Source organism: Myotis myotis, unplaced genomic scaffold, assembly GCF_014108235.1.
Source record: "Myotis myotis isolate mMyoMyo1 unplaced genomic scaffold, mMyoMyo1.p scaffold_m19_p_27, whole genome shotgun sequence".
In the NCBI taxonomy this organism is placed as follows: domain Eukaryota; kingdom Metazoa; phylum Chordata; class Mammalia; order Chiroptera; family Vespertilionidae; genus Myotis; species Myotis myotis.
In genome coordinates this window covers 2,150,649-2,169,978 of record NW_023416332.1, presented here as the reverse complement: position 1 = coordinate 2,169,978, position 19,330 = coordinate 2,150,649, and the positions used below count along the sequence as shown (strand labels likewise).

General features: G+C 63.6%; 1 protein-coding gene across 1 annotated transcript in view; it reads right to left on the bottom strand.

Moving 5' to 3' along the window:
• The window catches only part of SHANK2 (SH3 and multiple ankyrin repeat domains 2), a 168,131-nt gene that overhangs the window by 123,243 nt on the left and 25,558 nt on the right, over nt 1–19,330 (bottom strand). The window contains exon 10 of the mRNA XM_036295830.1: nt 12,106–12,172. Within this exon, the coding sequence (XP_036151723.1) occupies nt 12,106–12,172 (67 nt within the window). The remainder of the gene's footprint in view (nt 1–12,105; nt 12,173–19,330) is intronic.

Genomic DNA, 19,330 nt, shown 5'->3' with positions numbered 1-19,330 from the left:
GGCACCCAAAGCCCCCTCACTTCTCCGCCCCTTTACTGCCCCCTCACACCTCCCCGCTTCCGCCCAGGGACCTGCCGGCTCGCAGGGACCACGCCGCCCTGCTGGCCCGGCACCTCACGGCTGGGTGGGGCCGGCTCCACAGAGCAGCTGCGAGTGGCGGGACCCCAGGCTGGCCACCCCGTTCCCAGGCCTGGGCACCGGGGACCCCCACACACAGCCTTCGGACCTTCTTTTCCTGCATCAACAAGACAGAGCGGCCCTGGCTGGTGTGGCTCAGTGGACAGAGCGCCGGCCTGCAGACCAAAGGGTCCCGGGTTCGATTCCGGTCAAGGGCACGTCCTCGGCTGCAGGCTCCTCCACGGCCCCGGGAGGCCACCAATCGCTGTCTCTCTCACATCGATGCTTCTCTGTCTCTCCCTCTCCCTTCCACCCTCTATAAAAAAATCAATGAGAAAATGTCCTCGGGTGGAGATAAAAAATAACAACAACAATAAATAAAATTAAAGGAAACAACACAGAGCAGAGTGGGCCCTACTGCCACCGAGACCCCGGCTGCCCCGCGGACAAGGCTGGGCGCGGGCAGGGCGGGCGGGCACCCTGGCCTCCCAGGTGGCGGCGCTTCCCTCTCGTCCCCGAGGCCGCGGCCGCGCCTCCTCCAGCAGCTGCTCCGGTGGACGGCGGACGGCGGACGGCGGACGGCGGGGATGCGGGGAGGCCCAGGCAGTGTCCGTCTCAGCACAAATCCCGGGGCGGCGCTAGCCTCTCAGCCAGAGCCCACGGGAACCGGAAGGAAGCCGCAGAGCGCCAGAGGGTCGCGGGGGCCCGGCCACACCTGCTGAACCTTCCAGAACTGAACGGAAGGCCTCGGAGATGGTGAGCGCGGGGGGGCCCTGCCCAGAGCGCAGGCAGGTCCCAGGAGGGCGCCAGACCTGGATCCTCCCGCCCGCGCCCACCTCGCGGCTGTTTAAGTATTAGTCGGCAGCCCGTCCCCACCGCACAGTAACTGCTCAATGAATCACGCTTTATAAATAACACGCCATCTAAAAGGCGTCTCGGCAGCGATGCGGGGGCCTCGTGAGCAGAGCTGGGGTGTCTGCTGCGAGCCTCGTCCCGGCCTGTCCGCGGGGCGCGGGGCGCAGGGCGGGGCCTGTGGAACCCGGCACGGGGGAAGGGGGGCGCTCTCGCTCTCGCTCTCTTCCTGGCAAGGGTCCCACCCTACAGCTGTCTGCCTTGTGCCTTTAAGCAGTTACTGTTGCTATTTTTACATCTTATCCAGGGTTTGTTATTATTTTTTTAAATATATTTTTATTGATGTCAGAGAGGAAGGGAGAGGGAGGGAGGGAGAAACATTCATGATGAGAAAGAATCATGGACCAGCTGCCTCCTGCACGCCCCACACTGGGGACCGAGCCCACAACCCGGGCCTGTGCCCTGACCGGGAATCGAACCGTGACCTCCTGGTTCCTAGGTCGACCCTCGTCCCCTGAGCCCCGCGGGCCGGGCCGGGTTTGGTACGATCATCAGAAGGAGGGTTGCGTTTGTCTGACATGAGCTGCTCAGCTATTCACGGTGGTGGAAGTCATGGGCACAGAAACATACATTAAGCTAGGAAGGGCCCCCATCACACACCTGCGTGCGTGCGCACACACACACACACATGCATACACATGCATACGCATGCACACACACACAACACGCTATCTGGCAGCGAGCTCCTATCTCCATGCACAGGGGCAGCAGGGGGGCCTGGGGTGGAGAAGGTGAGGGGTCGGAGCAGCCAGAGGCGGGAGCGGGGGCCTGGGTGTGCGTGACCACAGACCACGCAAGCCGAGAGGCGGGGCCGACGCTCCCAGAACCGTGGGCGTCCTCGCAGCCGGGCAGGGAGGGGGTCACGGACACGGAGGGGGTCACGGACACGGAGGAGGCCTCTTCCACCCGAGAAGCCACCCTTCACCCCTTCCCCGCAGCCCCGGGGGCTGGACGCGCGGGCAGGTGCGCGCGATGCCCCCACCCCCTCTGGTCACGGTGTTCGCCGTGGAAACCTGGGCAGGTGCCAGGACGGGGACGCCCGGAGCATGCGCTCCCGCGCCAGCCACCGCCTCACTCCCGCCTCGTTAGCAGATCCGGAGACGCGGCTCTGGGAACTAATTAAGCCGTGGTGACCGATTTCACCTTCAAATGAATTCCTTCCAGGGCCTGGCTGGCAGCGCGGTTTTTATTAGTTGCCACCTCCAGGAACACCCCCAATCCAGGGAGAACCCAACCCCAAGGCCGGGAGTGGGGAGCCAGGACAGCCCCCAGGACAGTGCCCCCCCCCCCAGTGGAGAAGCTCAAGGGGCCTCCCTGGCCCAGCCACGTCGGCACACAGCTCCCGTGGCACAAGAGGCCACGCGGGGGGGTGAGGGGGGGCAGGGGACTCGAGGTCAGGACTCCGACAGCCCAGAAACATCGGGCAGCCATACCACCTTTGTCTTCCTCCCCCGGACGCGATGAGGCGGCCTCAGCGAGCCCTCCCCGACCCCTCGGCCTCCCTGGGAGGGCCCCCACCGGTGCGGTGCCATAGCTGTCTGCGCCCCGTGCCCACGGCGTGCCCGCCCGCACACTGCCATTGACCTGCCCATCTCTGGATGGAGAGAACCTTCCGGCAGCAGCAGCTCGACTCCTTCAGACTCTGCTTAAATAACCCACCAGCGCCCCATTTTCCTAACGGGGCCAGCAGGGCGCACCCTGGAATAAAACGAGCTGCTCAGAGTTTCCGCCGGGCCGGCTGGCTCCACCCGAAACCATAGTGCATTTTCCTGTTTCAGGGGGTCGGCCGGGCGAGGACAACCACATTTTCGCTTACGTGAAACGATTCCTTTCCGGAGAGAGAAGTCAAGAGTGTGTGTTCCAACCAAGGAACAAGGCCAGCCCGGCCGGCGTGGCTCCGTGGCTGAGCATCAACCCAGGAACCAGGGGGTCACGGTTCGATTCCTGGTCGGGACATGTGCCCAGGTTGCAGGCTCGATCCCCTGTGGGGGGCGTGCAGGAGGCAGCCGATCGATGGTGTTCCTCTCAGCAACGTTTCTACCTCTCCATCCCTCTCTCTCTCAAAACCAATAAAATTATATTTTAAAAGAACAAAAAAGCAAGACCACCACGTGGGAATTTGCGTGTGTGCACCCCGGAGGGAGGGGGCGGGCAGGCCCACACTCTGCAGGGCCCCCGGCACCCACTGGGCACCCGGCCCCTTCCCGGCCTCCCATCAGCCGGACATTTCTCCCCGCGTCCCTGTGCGCTCCCCGGTTTTGCTGGTCAAGCCCCCCATGAAGAGGGACAGCCGTGGCGGCCGAAACGCAGGCCTGCAGCCGATGGGCGCCCAGGGAGGCAGGGAGGACGCTGTCCTGGCCCCCAGGACACGGAGAGGCCCCAAATCACCCACCAAGATGGCACCCAGAGGCCTGAGGCTGGGTGGGGGGGGGACCTGCTCCCAGAAGAAATGGGATCTCAGTGACGAATTGATGAGCCCAGTGAATTGAGAATCCAGGGGGACCCCTGGACAGGCGTCCGCTCCCAGGTGATGGAGGGCGCTGACCTTCCACGGTGTGACCTCTGAATTGCTGTCATGGGGCTCAGGACGAACGCCCACACGCCGGGGGCCCAGACCTGCGGGGACGGACCCTCACAGTCTGGGCCAGAAGAGCCCTGTCCAGGTCGTGCTCCCTCCGGGGGCTCCGGGGAGGGTCCTTCCCGCCTCTCCCAGCTCCAGGGGCACCACGGTCCCTTGGCTGCTGGCCGCATCCCTCCCACGGCTGCCTCCTCCACCCCGGCCCCGGCCCCGGCCCACGTGCCTGGGGTCTCTGTGGCGGCAGCTCCGGCCTCACACAGACGCTGCAGATGGGCTGAGGGCCCACCCCCACCCAGTGCGGCTAATTTTAACTGAACTAATTAAATCTGCAGCGAGCTCAGCTCCTAATAAGGTCACGGTCGGTCGGATGGGTAAACATGAATTTGTGGGGGTGGGGGCTGCTCCACCCGGCGGGGTCTCCCGGGAAGGGAGGGGGGCGGCGCTCTCTGTACCTACAAGTCCCGACCGCTCTGCGCGATTTCCAGGAAGACCGCATGTCGCCTCTCCTCTAAGAAACGCCAGTAAAGGATGAATAAACACGTCTGTGAAGAGCGAATTATTTAAAGCCCAAAGGCCCTTGTTAGCGGGAAGGGAAGGGAAGGGAAGGGAAGAAAAGGCACCCCGAGGTGTGGACACGAATCCCAGCGAGTCACCCAGGAGACAGCGACAGAGACGGCGACAGCTGAGGCTCGAGCAACCTCGGTGCCCGTCCTGCGCTCCCCGCTGCCACCCGGACGGGGCCCCGGTGCACACCTCGCATGGGGCTCAGGGAGAGGCCGAGGGAGCGGACTGAGCCGCTGGCCGTGGAGCGTCCGCCTCGGGCCTGCATCCCGCCCTTGGGCTCCTCCCCTTTCTCTCATCATAACTTTGGGAAGAAGCTGTGTTCTAGCCGAACTGTATCAGGTTAAACCATCAACAGCATTGCAGAGAGCGGCCACAACGTTCCGACAGGTTCAAGCCTCGGACTCATGCAGCGGTTCTCAACCCGTGGGTCGCGACCCCTTTGGCGGTTGAACGACCCTTTCCCAGGGGTGGCCTAAGACCATCCTGCATAGCAGATATTTACATGACGATTCCTAACAGTAGCAACATTACAGTTATGAAGTAGCAACGAAAATAATCTTATGGTCGGGTCACCACATGAGAAGCTGTATTTAAAGGGCCAGAAGGTTGACAACCACTGGACTAATGAGAGGACACGGTCCTCTCGTGGCAAAGCCATGTGCAAGTCCCAGCACAATTACAACCAAAGGCTGTGGCTGTGAGCTTGACCTCATGGTCCGAACCTGTGGCCCCAGGTGACTGAGTGATGTGGGCTGCGGGAGGTGCAGCAAGTGCTGCCAAAATAAAGCTTGATGGAGTTCAGGGGCATGTGATTGAGTGGATTCGAAACCCGCCAGAATGTTGTCACCATCTTGACCACGCCCTTACTTTGCCTCCTGGGATCTGCTATAAGATAAAGACTCTGTTTGCAGGCCGTGGCCTGTCTCTCCATCAGAGAGTAACGTCCCCCCTAGCCCCAGGTTCATTCTTTTGTCTGTCTTCTCCATCCTTCACCGACCCCTCCCCCCTCAGGCTTACCCCTGGAGGTGCTGTATGCCACCTGTATACAGCACTTCTTTCCTTCCCTCCCTCCATCCCTCCAAACACCCCCCCAACCCATCCATCCACCCCCATCCACCCATCCACCCATCCTCTCCTTCATTCATCCGACAAATATCAGCACCTACTATGTGCCAGCCACGTGGGATGAAGTCATGACTGAACCAGCCTCAAGGAGCTCATCTGCATATTCTAGCGGGGAAGGTGAACGCTACTAAAGAAAACGGTGTGCGTCATTCCAGGGTTTCTCTTCACTCAGAGGCCTCCTCCCCGCAGGAGCCCGGGCAGGCCCAGAGGTCGCTCTCTCCCTGGAACTCCAGGGGGACCTGTCAGCCGCCCTCAGGTTCTGGCTACACGGTGAGCCGTCATTTGGGGAGCGCTGACATGCTCTGCAGGTCCAAGGGACAGACACTGCCGGGCGCTTCCATCAGGCCCCGGGTTCGAGAACCCACCACGGGAGTGGAGGGCAAGCCCGCCCCGCGCCTCTCGTCCCCTCACACAGAGGTAGGCCCACTCCCCCCCCCCCCGGGGTTCAACCCCCACCATCCTTTCAAAGGGGCCTAAAGACTCCTGCCTTCACAGCACAGCGAGGCCGGGGGCTCAGGGCCGCGGACGTTATTAACGTGGAAATGCCTGCTGCCCTACTTCGCAGAGATTAAAGCCGCTGAGACGCGGGCCGGACCCTCCTGCCTCCAGATGGAGCAGAAATCCCAGCCCCGCCACACCCGACCCCAATCAAAATTTCACGATTTCAATCAAATTCTCATCAAAAACCTTATTTGGTGGAAAGCAGGTTTTTTAGATGAAAATTGGTGGGGAAAAAACCCACCAAACACCTGTGCAATCCTCTCCCAGACGCAGCTGCAGGAAGCCGGCCTCTCCCACGCCCGGCCCCTCCCCTCCCTGCAGCTCAGAGCGGGAAAGCCAACTGCACGTGGTCCTGGCTCAGGCGGGCACCCCCTCCCCCGGCCCCCCGGCCTGGGAGCAGGGCAGGGGCTGCTCCCCAGGAGTCACCGAGAGAGGGGGTGCTGTATTAGATGAGGGGCCTAAGCAGGGCCCCAGGAGAACCCTGACTGCCGCCACGCTCCAGGGGCACACCAGCAGAGATGAAAAGCAAAAGGATTGTGGGGGCCAGACCCTAGATGAGTGAGGCCTTGGGCCAGGAGGTGGCCCAAGGCCCGCTGCCCGCTCTGGCGCACTCTGTGGGTGCTGCCTCTCCCCAGGAACTCGGCCACGTCCCTGTGGCCGGAGCAGATGCCACCTGACCGGGCGCTGGGCACACAGCTGGGCCTAGCCTGGGCCACGGAGGCCCTGGACACTCGGCCAGCCAAGGGCATCCTCTGCGGGTGCCCTGGACACTGGGAGCCCCCCAGACACACACTGTGAAACCGGGGGCCCTGGGGGTGGGGGCTCCTGTTCTCCAGGGTTCGGCCACTGACCCTCACACCAATGCTGCTTCCCAGGGCCCAGCAAAGACGCGGTTTGGAGTCTCTGGCGCCGCGGGCAGAGGCGCCCGGCGGCCTGGCTCAGGGGCTGAGGTGGACCCAGGAACCAGGAGGTCACAGTTCGATTCCTGGTCAGGGCACACGCCTGGGTTGTGGGCTCCATCCCCAGTGGGGGGCGTGCAGGAGGCAGCTGATCCAACTCTCATCCTTGATGTTTCTATCTCTCCTCCTTTCCTCTCTGAAATCAATAAAAATAGCCCTGGCCAGTTTGGCTCAGTGGATCGAGCGTCGGCCTGTGGACTGAAAGGTCCTGGGTTCGATTCCGGTCTAGGGCATGTACCTGCGTTGCAGGCTCCTTCCTGGCCCGGGCCCTGGTCGGGGCGCCGCAGGAGGCAACCAATAGATGTGTCTCTCTCACATCAATGTTTCTCTCTGTCTTTCCCTCTCTCTCCCACTCTCTCTAAAAATCAATGGGAAAGTATCCTCGGGTGAGGATTAAAAAGATAATAAAGTAAAATCAATAAAAAAATATTTTTAAAAAAGAGGCGATTTGGACACACACACACACACACACACACACACACACACACGATGCAGACTGCCATGTGACCTGGAGACGGTGTCTGCACGCCGGGGGGGGGGGGGGGGGGTGGACGGGGCGGGGCTGGGCCAGATCCTCACGCACCTGGACCAGGGACTTCCAGCCCCAGACACACCCCCCTCCTGCTGGGTACCTCCCCGTCCGCAGGCTCCGCCCCAAATGACAGAGACACCACCGGGAGGAGGCCTGGTGCCCTGTTCTGACCCTGTGCTCCCAGCCGCCCCCCCTCCCCCCTAACCGCCCCCCTCCCCCCCACGAGATCCCGCCCCGCATCCACTCCGCCCTCGAGTTCCTGTGACTGTGGAGTGAAGAGCTGCTTCCAAGGGGCCAGGCCTGGGACGTGAGGACCAGCTGTTGCTATGGCAACCCCGCTGGGACTCGCTATCTGCAGGGTTTGACATTGGAAGGGGGTTGTGAGGAGGGGAGGGGGGAGGGGAAGACAGGAGTGTCCGGCAGCAGGAGCAAAAGGCAGAAGAAGTGGACACAGAAGCCAGCTCCCGGTTGTCTTGCTTCCGTCTGTGCCAGCGAGCTCGGGGCAGGCCCATGGGAGCTCAGGCCGATGTCCGCCCCGGCCCCTCGCTGTCGGAAGGGGAAACTGAGGCCCAACAGGTGCCCTGGGCGGGGTCCCCCAGTGACCGGGGTTCTCCAGGAGAAGCAGCGGCTTCGGGGAAGGTTTCTGTCCTCGCAACAGACCGAGGGTGTCCCCTAAATTCTCCCATTAAAACCCTAATCCCACCGAGTTAGTATTTGGGGGTGCGGCCCGTGGAGGTCACGAGGGTGGGCCCCAATGCAAGAAGCAGCAATGGCCGGCCCCGTCTCCGCACGTGAGGGCAGAAGTGAGTCAGGAGGGGCCGTCGCCAGACCCGGCCTGCTGGCGCCCCGACCTGGACTTCCTGCCCCCCGGCCGGCCGAGGGGGACAAGCTTATGCTCCTTCCACACCCCGCTGAGGCCCTTGGTCAGTGGCCCCGGCGCTGGGGGAGCAGAGGCAGGAGCCTGGCCCCCCCGCAGTGAGAAGTGGGAAGCGTCCAGGCTGGGGTGGGGGGGCTGGGACAGGGACAGGGATGCCCCAGAAACAGGGAGGGGTGCAGGGAACCGGGGAGCAGACATGGCTGAGACCCACGCAGGACACAACTCTGGCCCCGGAGGACACTCCCGTGAGCCCCACGGATGCTCAGAACCCAGCCACGGTGGCTCATGTCCATGGCCGGTCCAGGCCCATCACCGGGAGCGTCTCACGCCAAGTGAAACCACAACGAGGGGTCACCCACGCCTGTCGGAATGGCCGCCGCCAACAAATCCACCAGCACGGAGTGGGCGGGAAGGGAGCCCCGTGCTCCGCTGGGGGACGCACCCTCACCCTGGATCTGCAGGGCCTCACGCGTCTCCCTCCTCTGCCACTTGCCTTTCTGTGTGTTTTTTAATCCTCACCCGAGGATATTTTCCATGGGTTTTTAGAGAGTGGAGGGAGAGGGAGAGACAGAGAGAAACATCGATGTGAGAGAAGCACATGATTGCTTGCCTCCTGCACACGCCCCGACCAGGTCAAGGTACGTGCCCTTGACCAGAATTGAACCTGGGACCGAATGCAGGTGGATGGTCTGTCCACTGAGCCACACCGGCCAGGGCTCTAGCTTTGAAAACAGCCTCTGGGAACCTGGACAAGAGGGACGCGGTGCCCGCCTCACTCCAGCCCGAACCCCAGCCCAGCTGCCCGGGGCAGGCTCGCTCCCCGCGCACACAGAGGGGCCTGGGCGGTGCCGACCGGATCGGCCCGATCTGATGAGAGCACACAGCTCAGGGCTGGGGCCCTCCCGGGACCTGCGGGCTGTCCCCGCGAACAAAGGGAGCCAGCGTCCGCCTCCCCGGTCAGTAGCGCGTTCACGGTCGCCATGCCGGGGACACGGGCGCTGCTCCCAGATCGGCCGTTTCACTTCCCCGCAGCCGTGTCTGTCTGCCAAGCGGGCTTTAAACACACATCGCCCTCAGCACAGCGTGGGCTTTCCTCCTCACCCACAAACACGCTCACACACACTCACACACACACACACACACACACACACACACAGGCACACACACGCATCCCCCCCCCCCCCCCCGCCGGCATTGCATTGAGAAATCTGTGTGAACGCACCACCCCCTCCACGCACCATCGCCCATCTCCAAAGCATAATTATCCGGGCGCTCGGTCCCGAAACCTAGCAACAGTAACCAAGCGCCCTCCGTGGGCTCATCAGACGCCCGGCTCACGCCCGGCTCACGGAGCACACCGGGAGGAAACCGCTCCCCCACCACCACCACCAACCCTGCGCAGCCGCCAGGACAGACACGCGGAAGGACAGACGCGCGGACACCAACCTCGCCCAGCTGACGAGGAGCAGCCCATGTCATCTCCCCCATCTGCCTGCGCCACCCCGAGAGCCGGGCACAAACAAAAACAACGGGGCCGGGAAACTAGGTTATCCCCGGGCAGAGCTGATCCGCAGCAGCGCGGTTCACATCCCCTGACCGCGCGGGACGCCGGCTCCCAGCCGCCCCTCAGCCTGGCTCGGGGGGACCTCCGCCTACAGGAGCCACAGCAAAGCGGGGATGAACGTGGGTATCCACAGGCGCTGCTCAGCCAGCACCTTCTCCCGTCGGCAAATAAAATACCCCCTGGAGGTCACAGCCGCCTGGGGGTGCCCCCTCTGTCAGAGGACGGCCCTTCACAGTTCCAGGGAGTCACTGGTCGGAAGGCGGGTAGTAACTAAGGGGTATCACCCGTCCCTGTAGCTGTGTCGCTGGGAACTAAAAGGTGTTCATGCACCAACAGGTATGACTTCTGTCCTCAGCCCGAACCCCTCTGCTTGGAAAGGGGTGTCGGCCTCCCAGGTAGGACAGCTAATTACACCCCAAATGGGAGAGACGAGCCAGGTGCCGCCCCATCTGGGCTCTAAACTGCCTCAGTGTGTCGTCCCCCTGCCCCAGCTTGGCGGCGTTGGAGGCGGAGCTGGCGTGGGACAGGCCAGAGGCTGGTCCTTAGCTCCGAGGGGGGCTGGCGAGGGCTGGGGGCCTGCAGGGCTGGAGGCCGGGGCCACAGTCCCCGGCGCTTCTCAGCTCCTTTCCGAGGGCCAGGGAAGGAAGCCACACCCCGCCTCCCTCCACAGGGGGCGCCCCACTCAAGGGGGCGCTAAATAAGGACAAGAAGGATGGCCCCGGATCCACGCGGGGCCACTAGAAATCGCCACAGTCGTGGGTGGGACCTCCCCCCAACCCCATGCTGAGGGCCCTGCTGAGCGGATCCCGGTGCCGGACGGCAGCGGTGTTCTTAGAGGCAGACGCCGTGTCTTACTGTCCTGCTCTCGGGCCGGGGAGGCAGGGGGACTCTGAGCCACTGCATTTGCTAAATCCCTGTGCGGACATCGCGCATCCGGCTCTGCAACGCGCCCACGGAGGTGCTGCGCTGCCTGTCGTGCGGCTGGGACTCGGAGCAACGGCGCGGGCCCGGCTCCCAGGAGGGGCTCGTGCAGCCTCCAGAGGCAACGCTCAGCGCAGGGCACGGCTGGGCAAGGGCAGCGACTTGTTCTACAGCCTGGCAGCTCCCAGAGGCAGGGCGGGGACCAGCCACACCACACGGCACAGACTCGACAGCCAGACCAAGGCCTCGCCCTCCCCGACACCAAACACGGGGCGAGGGGCGCAGGCAGGGAGACACAGATGCACCGGCTACCGCTCGGGGCCCCGGGAGCCCCCCGCCCCCCTCGATGGGATGGTGCCAGCCATCGGCGGACGCTCACCGCTGCCGGTCCAGGCGGCCTGCTCCCCACTGTGGCTCCTGTGCAGGCCCGGGGCCGGGGGACACAGGCCAGCTGGCTCCTCCAGGATGCAAGGCGGGGCCCAGCCGCCGGCAGGGCAGCGGGAGGGAGGAGGTGCCCTAGGGACGGTCCTCCTGGTTGGCACGAGGGGCACTGAAAGGGGAGCAGGGGTCAGCAGGCGGCGGGGGCGGGCACCGATGCTGGGGCGACGCCGAGGAGGGCGGAGGGGGTGCCCCCGGCCCGTCTCGCCTCATCCAGTCGCCGCCTCTCCGTGAGAGTCAGTGGTCCCCAGCCTTTTTCTGGCCGCGCCTCACCTAAGCGTCTCTGAAATCCCATGCCCCCCCCCCCCGTGACATATAATTCTCCTTATTCAAAAAGTGAACCCCTATTCAGTGGAGGAAACATCAAAGGCCATGAACTTGGTCCAAACCAGCTTCCCAAGAACATGGCGTCCACGAAGGAGAAAAATCAAAGAACGGAAGGACAGTGGGAGTCCTGGGGAAGAAATCACTAAGAAACTGTTAAAAAATAATAACAATAATATGAAGGGATAGGAAAAAATAGCAAAGTTTCAAAACCTATAACAGAGAACAAACATGTCACGACATATAGTTATATTCTGTAGACGAGGCCCCTAGAACCAGAAGAAATGCAAAAACCTGACTGGTAATAACTCATTCTCGAATTGTCCCCCTTAGAAGTCACATGGCCCCGTGGGCGTGGGCCCCACGCTGGGAGCCGCTGGTCTAGTGGAGGCGGGTAGGTGACGGAATCTTCTAGTGAACCCGTCTGGGCTCCTCACAGGTTGCCTGGCTCAGCAGCTGGACAGCGGCCCCATCCTTGTGGCCACTTCGCCCATTTCCCTCCCTAACGCGTGGGTTTCCCTGAGCCCACGGTGCCGGGAGGTCACACACCCGGGACGGGGCTGAAGGCCTCGCTACTACGCTTTCTGCTGCGCTTCGCTAAACGCGGACTCAGAGCCCGTCTGAGGAGGACTGGGGGCCGCCCGCGCCGCCACCTTGGCCACACGCCCGCCAGCCGCGCCCCGCCCTACGCACCCACGTCCGTCTCCTTGTGGCTCCTGATGTACTCCGCCAGCTCGAAGTTGCCCGCGATGATCGCCACCTGCGAGAGAGGACAGGCGTTACGGCGCCCGGAGGACGGCCTCTGCACGCCGTGACAGCAAAACGAGCCATCGGGGCCCTTTATTAAAAAGAAACGAGCCCTGGCTGGTGCGGCTCAGTGGGTAGGGTGCCGCCTGCAGACTGAAGGGTCCCAGGTTCGATTCCCGGTCAGGGCACAGGCCCGGGTTGTGGGCTCCACCCCCAGTGTGGGGCGTGCACGAGGCAGCCGATCCATGATTCTCTCTCATCATTGATCTCTCTCTCTCCCTCCCTCTCCCATCCTCTCTGAAATCAATAGAAATATATATTTTTTTAAATGAGAGCTACACCTTCTTCAGCGTGGCTGAGACAGTCCGCGAGGCTTCTCCTGCGCCTGCCTCGCACGTGCTCCGTGTTGGCGTCAGCGCCGCTGTGAGGCTCAGGGTGCAAACCACACCCACGGATCCACCCGCTAAAGTGCATGGGGGCACATAGGTGACATTCAACAGATTAAATAACGTAAAACTGCATTTCCGTGCCTTTGGGAACAAGACAACAAGACATCCGCGTGCTAGGAGCTGGGTCCCTGGAGCCCCGCGGGGGGAGTTGGTGGGGGTGGAAGACGCCACGGAAAAGGGCACTTTCCCAACACGAGCTGCTGGCGTCATCGCAAACCATTCAAAACCACTGACCACAGACGCCCGGGACGCACCCTCCGCTTTGGCTCATTAAAAACCGGCCCCAGCCCGGCCGGCGTGGCTCGGGGGCTGAGCGTCAACCTATGAACCAGGAGGTCGCGGTTCGATTCCCGGTCAGGGCACATGCCCAGGTTGTGGGCTCCATCCCCAGTGGCGGGCGTGCAGGAGGCAGCCAATCCATGACTCTCCCTCATCATGGATGTTTCTCTCTCCCTCTCCCTTCCTCTCTGACATCAATAAAAATATTTAAAAACACACACCTCCGCGCTCCCGCCAAGCCTCGCCGGCCGCCGCCCCAACCACCGAGAACCCGGCCCGGGCTCATCCCTGGTCTCGAAGCCGCGAACCAACAGGCTGGCGTCTGTTCCCACGGACAGACCCGGGTGCCTGCGCGACGCCTCGATGCTGCAGGAATCCCGGCTGTGCCGCTGCTGGTGCCGCATCGGCCGCACGTGCGAGCAGACGGCACACGCCGCCCCAGCCCTTAGCAGCCAGCCCTTCAGCACGAGTCAGGGCGCCGACCGCGGACGGATGGCGAGACGATGACCGAGAACAGCGGGCGGCCTGCGCGCAGCAGAGCCCGGCCGTGGGAGGCCGCGCCACGCCAGGGCTGGGACTGACCCTTTTCTCCAGGACCCGACCGAGGTAGCCCTGGGACACCAGGCCCACGAGGGCCCCCGTGAAGCCTTGACTGCCCGCCCCACCCCGGGGAACCAGGACCGCATGGAACCAGGACCACATGGAACCCGGACCGCATGGCCGCAGCCCGGCGCAGGAACGAGGGCCAATGTCCGGGAAGATCCGATGCAGAAACCGTTTGAACCTCCCCGGACCCTGGACCGGGAGGCAGATGTGAGCCCGCCCCTTCTCTGTCTCCTCGCCGGCCCATCTACAACAATAAAAGTGCAATATGCTAACTAGACCGGACGACCTTCCGGACGGAGCCGCAGTGGCAGGGGCCGAGCCCCTCGCACAATTTTCATGCATCGCACCTCTAGTCTACAGGTAAAAGCTGCTTCCATTTCTCCAAAGTCAGGCCGTTGCTGTGGCTCCTGTGGCGTCGGGCCAGCCCTTGCTCCGCCTGCAACATCCCCAGGGCCCACCCGTGACAGCCCTGCCCTCAGACCCCAGGACACAGAGCCGGAGACGCCCGCTGGCTGCTTCCCTGACGCCGGGCCAGCACCCGCCCGCCGGGTCCCGGACGGGGCAGCACAATCCCCGGCTTCTCAGCGGGAGAATTCCTGCCCATCACGTGGCCTCCGTGGTGGCAAAGCCAGAGGGGTCCGTGCGGCAATGGCTGTGCAGGCGGCGCCGGGGCCTCGCCGGGGAGTCGGCCGAGCACGTCCCCTGTCGCCCTCTGTTCCGAGCTCCCTGTGCCCCCGAGTGGGTCGCCCCACGGCCAGCTGCAGCCTCCTGTGCTCAGTGACCTTTCCTGCATGCCCCTGCTCCGCCCAGCCCGCCGCCACACCCCAACCACGGAGCGGCCGGCACCCTGTCCCCAGACGGCGCCCTCCAGGTTCCTGGTCTAGGTGGGCCCGACCCTCCCTCCCCAGCACCGTCCTCCTCGCGGGGCAGCCTGCCCACCCGGGCGGTCACTCGGCGCCTCCTCCAGGGGGAAGGACAGCGCCAGCTGCAGCAGGGCGGCCGGCGACGCAGGGGCAGGCGCGGGGTCCACGCGGCCCTGGTCACATCGGCACGAGTCTGAGAGCACCGGGTAGACCCCGGCCCCCGCCTGGCCACCAGGGAATAAACGTTTCCAGCCCCACTGACTCAGAGGGAAGAGGCAGGTGCACGTTATGAATGACCGCCCGCCAGAGGGAAGGCATCCCTCATGCTCGCAGGCCAGGCCCGGGGCTGGGCGCCACCTGGCAACCCTGCCAGCTGCTGAGGAAGCAACAGCATGACCCAGCGTGTTTGGCCCTGTGCCGCCACGGCCTGTGCCCACCACTCGCACCTGCACTCAACCAGCAGAAACCCTGGAAAAGCCCGACCCAGACCCCCTGGTGGAAAGTGACCTGGACGCATGCGTCCTGCCCACAGCCTCCCGCCTGCGTTCTGGGTTCAGTGTGAGCAAAGCCACCCCCGTGCCCAGCAGGCCTAGCCCAGCGGGCACAGGCCGGGCCCTCCCAGGCGAGCCCACAGGGTGTGCGGTCCCCGTGCACCTGGCACCCGCTCCTGCTGGCCCTGCAGTGGGCACAGCTCTGGCTTCCTACCACCCGGCTCACGAGCAGTCACTTCTCACTTTTCCAGGCCTTACGTCCCGCGGGCACTGAGCCTGCGCTCCGAGGGCAGACACAGGGCAGGGCTCCGGCCAGCCCGTCACGCTGTCATCTTTGTTTATTATTATTTTTAAAAGGACATTTTTATTGATTTCAGAGAGGAAGGGAGGAGGGGGGGGAGAGAGAGAGAGAAATATCAATGATGAGAGAATCATCGATCAGGTGCCTCCTGCATGCCCCACACTGGGGATCGGGCCCGCAACCCGGGCCTGTGCCCTGACCGGAAATCGAACCATGACCTCCTGGCTCACAAGTCGATGCTCAGCCCCTGAGCCACGCCGGCCGGGCCACCCTGTTATACTCACACAACCTGATAGTGACACAGCCCGGCCTTCCCGTTTCTGTGTGAAGACGCCTTGTTTCGTGCCTGCTGTTGACAAAGCCAACGGTGACCCAAGGCCAGCAGCGCCGTCCCTCAGGCCTGGGCGAGGCTTCCCTAACCTGGCACGTCCTCCGTGAGGCACAGACAACCCTCCCACGCCTGGGGCCGGCTAAGCAGCAAAATCGCCAGGAAAAAGCACCAAAAAAGGTGGGAAACTCTGCAAGTTTTCATGGGTTACACGTAAATTTTAGCAAGCAGGCGAGTCTGCAAATATAGAATCCGCGAGGAATGAGACAACTGAACGGGGAAACCCAGGGTCCCCGGTCCAACCCCTTCCAGCTATGAGAGAGCATGGCCAGCGGCCACTCACTCTCTCCCGTGGCTCACAGTCTCTCTCCCGTGACTCTCGGTCTCTCCCCCGTGGCTCGTGGTCTCTCTCCCATGGCTTATGGTCTCTCCCCCCATGTGGCTCACGGTCTCTCTCCTGTGGCTCACGGTCTCTCCCCCGTGGCTAGTGGTCTCTCTCCTGTGGCTTATGGTCTCTCCCCCCATGTGGCTCACGGTCTCTCCCCCGTGGCTAGTGGTCTCTCTCCTGTGGCTAGTGGTCTCTCCCCCATGGCTTATGGTCTCTCCCCCCATGTGGCTCACAGTCTCTCCCCCGTGGCTAGTGGTCTCTCTCCTGTGGCTTATGGTCTCTCCCCCATGGCTTATGGTCTCTCCCCCCATGTGGCTCACGGTCTCTCCCCCGTGGCTAGTGGTCTCTCTCCTGTGGCTAGTGGTCTCTCCCCCATGGCTTATGGTCTCTCCCCCCATGTGGCTCACGGTCTCTCTCCCGTGGCTAGTGGTCTCTCCCCCATGGCTTATGGTCTCTCCCCCCATGTGGCTCACGGTCTCTCTCCCGTGGCTAGTGGTCTCTCTCCTGTGGCTTATGGTCTCTCCCCCCATGTGGCTCACGGTCTCTCTCCCGTGGCTCACGGTCTCTCTGTCCACTGCCTCCCTCTCCCTGCTTAGCACAGACAGGAGACCAGGGAACCAGCTACAGTAGAACCGGGAGCTGTCTTGCTGCTACAGCCATGCCCCCACGTTAAAGGCCACTGGCTGGCCCCGGGGGTCAGCGGGACCTGGGCCTGAGGGTCTGTCACCGTGGCGACGGCCGGTATTTTAAAAGCTGCTGCTGTGGAGCTGGCCGCCTCTTTGACACAGACACGCCCTCTCGACCGGCTGGTTATTCTCCCAAAGTGGACACCCTCCTCCGGACATTGTCACGCAGCCTGAGAACCGCCAGCCGCGGCCCAGGCCGCAGCTCACACTCAGCGTCCCCGACACGGGCTCCGTGAGAGCCGGCGGCTCTGTGCCTGTCAGTCCCTCTCCCACGGCCCCGTAAACTCCCTACCACCACCATCGCCTCCATGACACCGCGTCCTCCTGGGAAATGTTCTTTTCGAGCTGAAACGGTGATGCTGTTGGGGGAAAAGGAGTGTTTGGGGGGCAGCTGGCTCTGCCGTGGCTACGGAAATGGGACCAACAGCCACAAGGTCGGGCCTCCCATGAGAGCCACGGGAGCGGCAGGTTCTGATCTCGAACCCCGGCCTAGAGAAAGTGAGCCTCGCCCGTCGGCGTGGCTCAGGGGCTGAGCATCCCCCTAGGAACCAGGAGGTCAGGGTTCGATTCCCGGTCGGGGCACCGGCCCGGGTTGTGGGCTCCATCCCCAGTGGGGGCGTGCAGGAGGCAGCCGATCCCTGATTCTCTCTCATCATTGCCGTTTCTCTCCCTCTCCCTCTCCCTTCCTCTCTGACATCAATAAAAACATATTTTTAAAAAGAAGAGAAGAAGAAAAGAATACACAGGACGCCCTGAAAGATGCTTTTCCAAGAGACGACGCCCTGAGGCTGGCGACGGCTTTGGGAACCCAGCGCTGGGAGAGGCGAGCGAATCCCAGGCTGCTCAGTCCTTGTGACCCTAACGGGTGCCTGAAGCCAGACCCCGAGCTGCGGGCTGTCCCCAGTGAGGCACATCCCTCAGAGGCCGCCCGGGGTGGGCGTCTCCAGCCGCACCCCCAGCCGCACCCCCAGCCGGCAGCCCTGGTGGGCCCCCAGTGTCCCCCCGCCCTTCCCCCCGCCTGGACGGCCGAGGCTCGAGTCTCCCCGACGGCCCATTCGGCTGAATGGCGGGCGGCACAGCTGGCCGCGAGCTGCGTCTTGAACAAATGCCATCCCTCACGAGCCGCCTCGCTGGGGCTTATTCTCAAAACATTAAAAACCAAATGATGCAGGAGAACGGGGGTGAGGCCACCTGGGAGTTTATAAATACCTGCCTGGCGGAGGGAGGGGCCACGCCTCCATCTCTGTGCGCTGCCAGGCCTGGTGGCCGCTGACCACGAGGGCGCGGCTCGCCAAGGGCGGCCAGGGGGCGGCGGGCGGGGGGGCCCAGCGAGGGAGGGGCCGAGGCCCTGGCAGGTGAAGACACACCCACACCCCGATGGTGGGGATGACAGTCACCCACACCCTCCCCACTGAGGGAGTCCGTCCTGCCCTCCCGGAGGACCCTCCCTCCCGGCTGGACGGACCCGGCGCCGTCCCGCCCCTGGGCCTCTGATTGGCGGGGCCATCCTGACGGTGGCGGCGGGCTCCTCTGTCCGCCCTGGACGGCCAGCGCGGGGCCCGCGGAGGGCTCTGGGCTGAGCATCCAGCCACAGGCCAGCTCCCAGGTCAGCGCGCTCAGGGGTGTACGTGGCTCCCCACGTTCCAGCCGGGAAGGGTCCTTAGCAGCGCGGTCTGTGCACGAGACGGCGCTGAGAGAGCGCGTGAGAGCCCTCCCCACACGCAGGCCGGGGTGGGGCCGTGGGGGGCAGGCAGCTAGCCTCAGTGGGTGATCACTGCGTGACAGCGACACGTAAGTCACCGTTTTATACCGCACACATCAACAAGGTCATGTCAGTTATATCTCAATGAAGCTGCAACGCAGACACCAGCGCGTTCTCAACCTGTCCCCCCGTCTCTCTGTCCCCCCGTCTTTCTGTCCCCCTGTCTCTCGGTCCCCGTCTCTCTGTCCCTCCATTTCTCTGTCCCCCTGTCTCTCGGTCCCCCGTCTCTCTGTCCCCCCGTCTCTCTGTCCCCCATCTCTCTGTCTCCCTGTCTCTCTGTCCCCCCGTCTCTGTCTCCCTGTCTCTCTGTCCCCCCATCTCTCTGTCTCCCCGTCTGTCTCCCAGCCTCTACCCTCATCTCTATCTGTCTCCCTCCAGGCACAAAGTCCGTGTGAGGCCCAGGAGGCAGCCACGTGCCAGGACCTGGTGACCACTGTCTTCGTCAGAGACGGAGCGGCCGGCACCCTGTCCTCCCACAGCCCCCGCACCGGGATCGATGTCAGCTGTCGGCGCCCCGAGTCTGTGGCTCCCGTGCGATAGCCAGGCGACCGAGGCAGGGGCGTCTCCTGCCCTTCCGGTTGGTGAGCAATCGGGGCCTTACATTCAGGAGCGGACTTGTCTCCGCAAACACCCTCCTTCCCTCCTCAGCTCCCAGGACGCCCAGCCTCCCGCACCCCACCGTCCCCGCTGGCCCGCATCAACACTGCCACCCAGTGGCCGGAGTGAGAAATTACAGGGAGCTGTGTGTCCAGGCCTCTGCCCAGCCACAGCGCCTTCCAACTGACCAGCCCTGGCCCGAGACCGGGGCAAAGGATGGGTGGGACGCAGCAGCCTCTTCCCAGTACATCTGGGGAAGCTGACGCAGAAGCCGTCTATTCCAACACGACATGGAAAAGGCACAGATCAAGTAACATGGGAGCCAAAGGCTGTAGGACGCCCCCTGCAGAGAGGAGCTGGGGCTTTGAAGGGTGAATAGGAGTTCACCGGGGACCATGGTGAGGGACAAGGCTACTAGGAA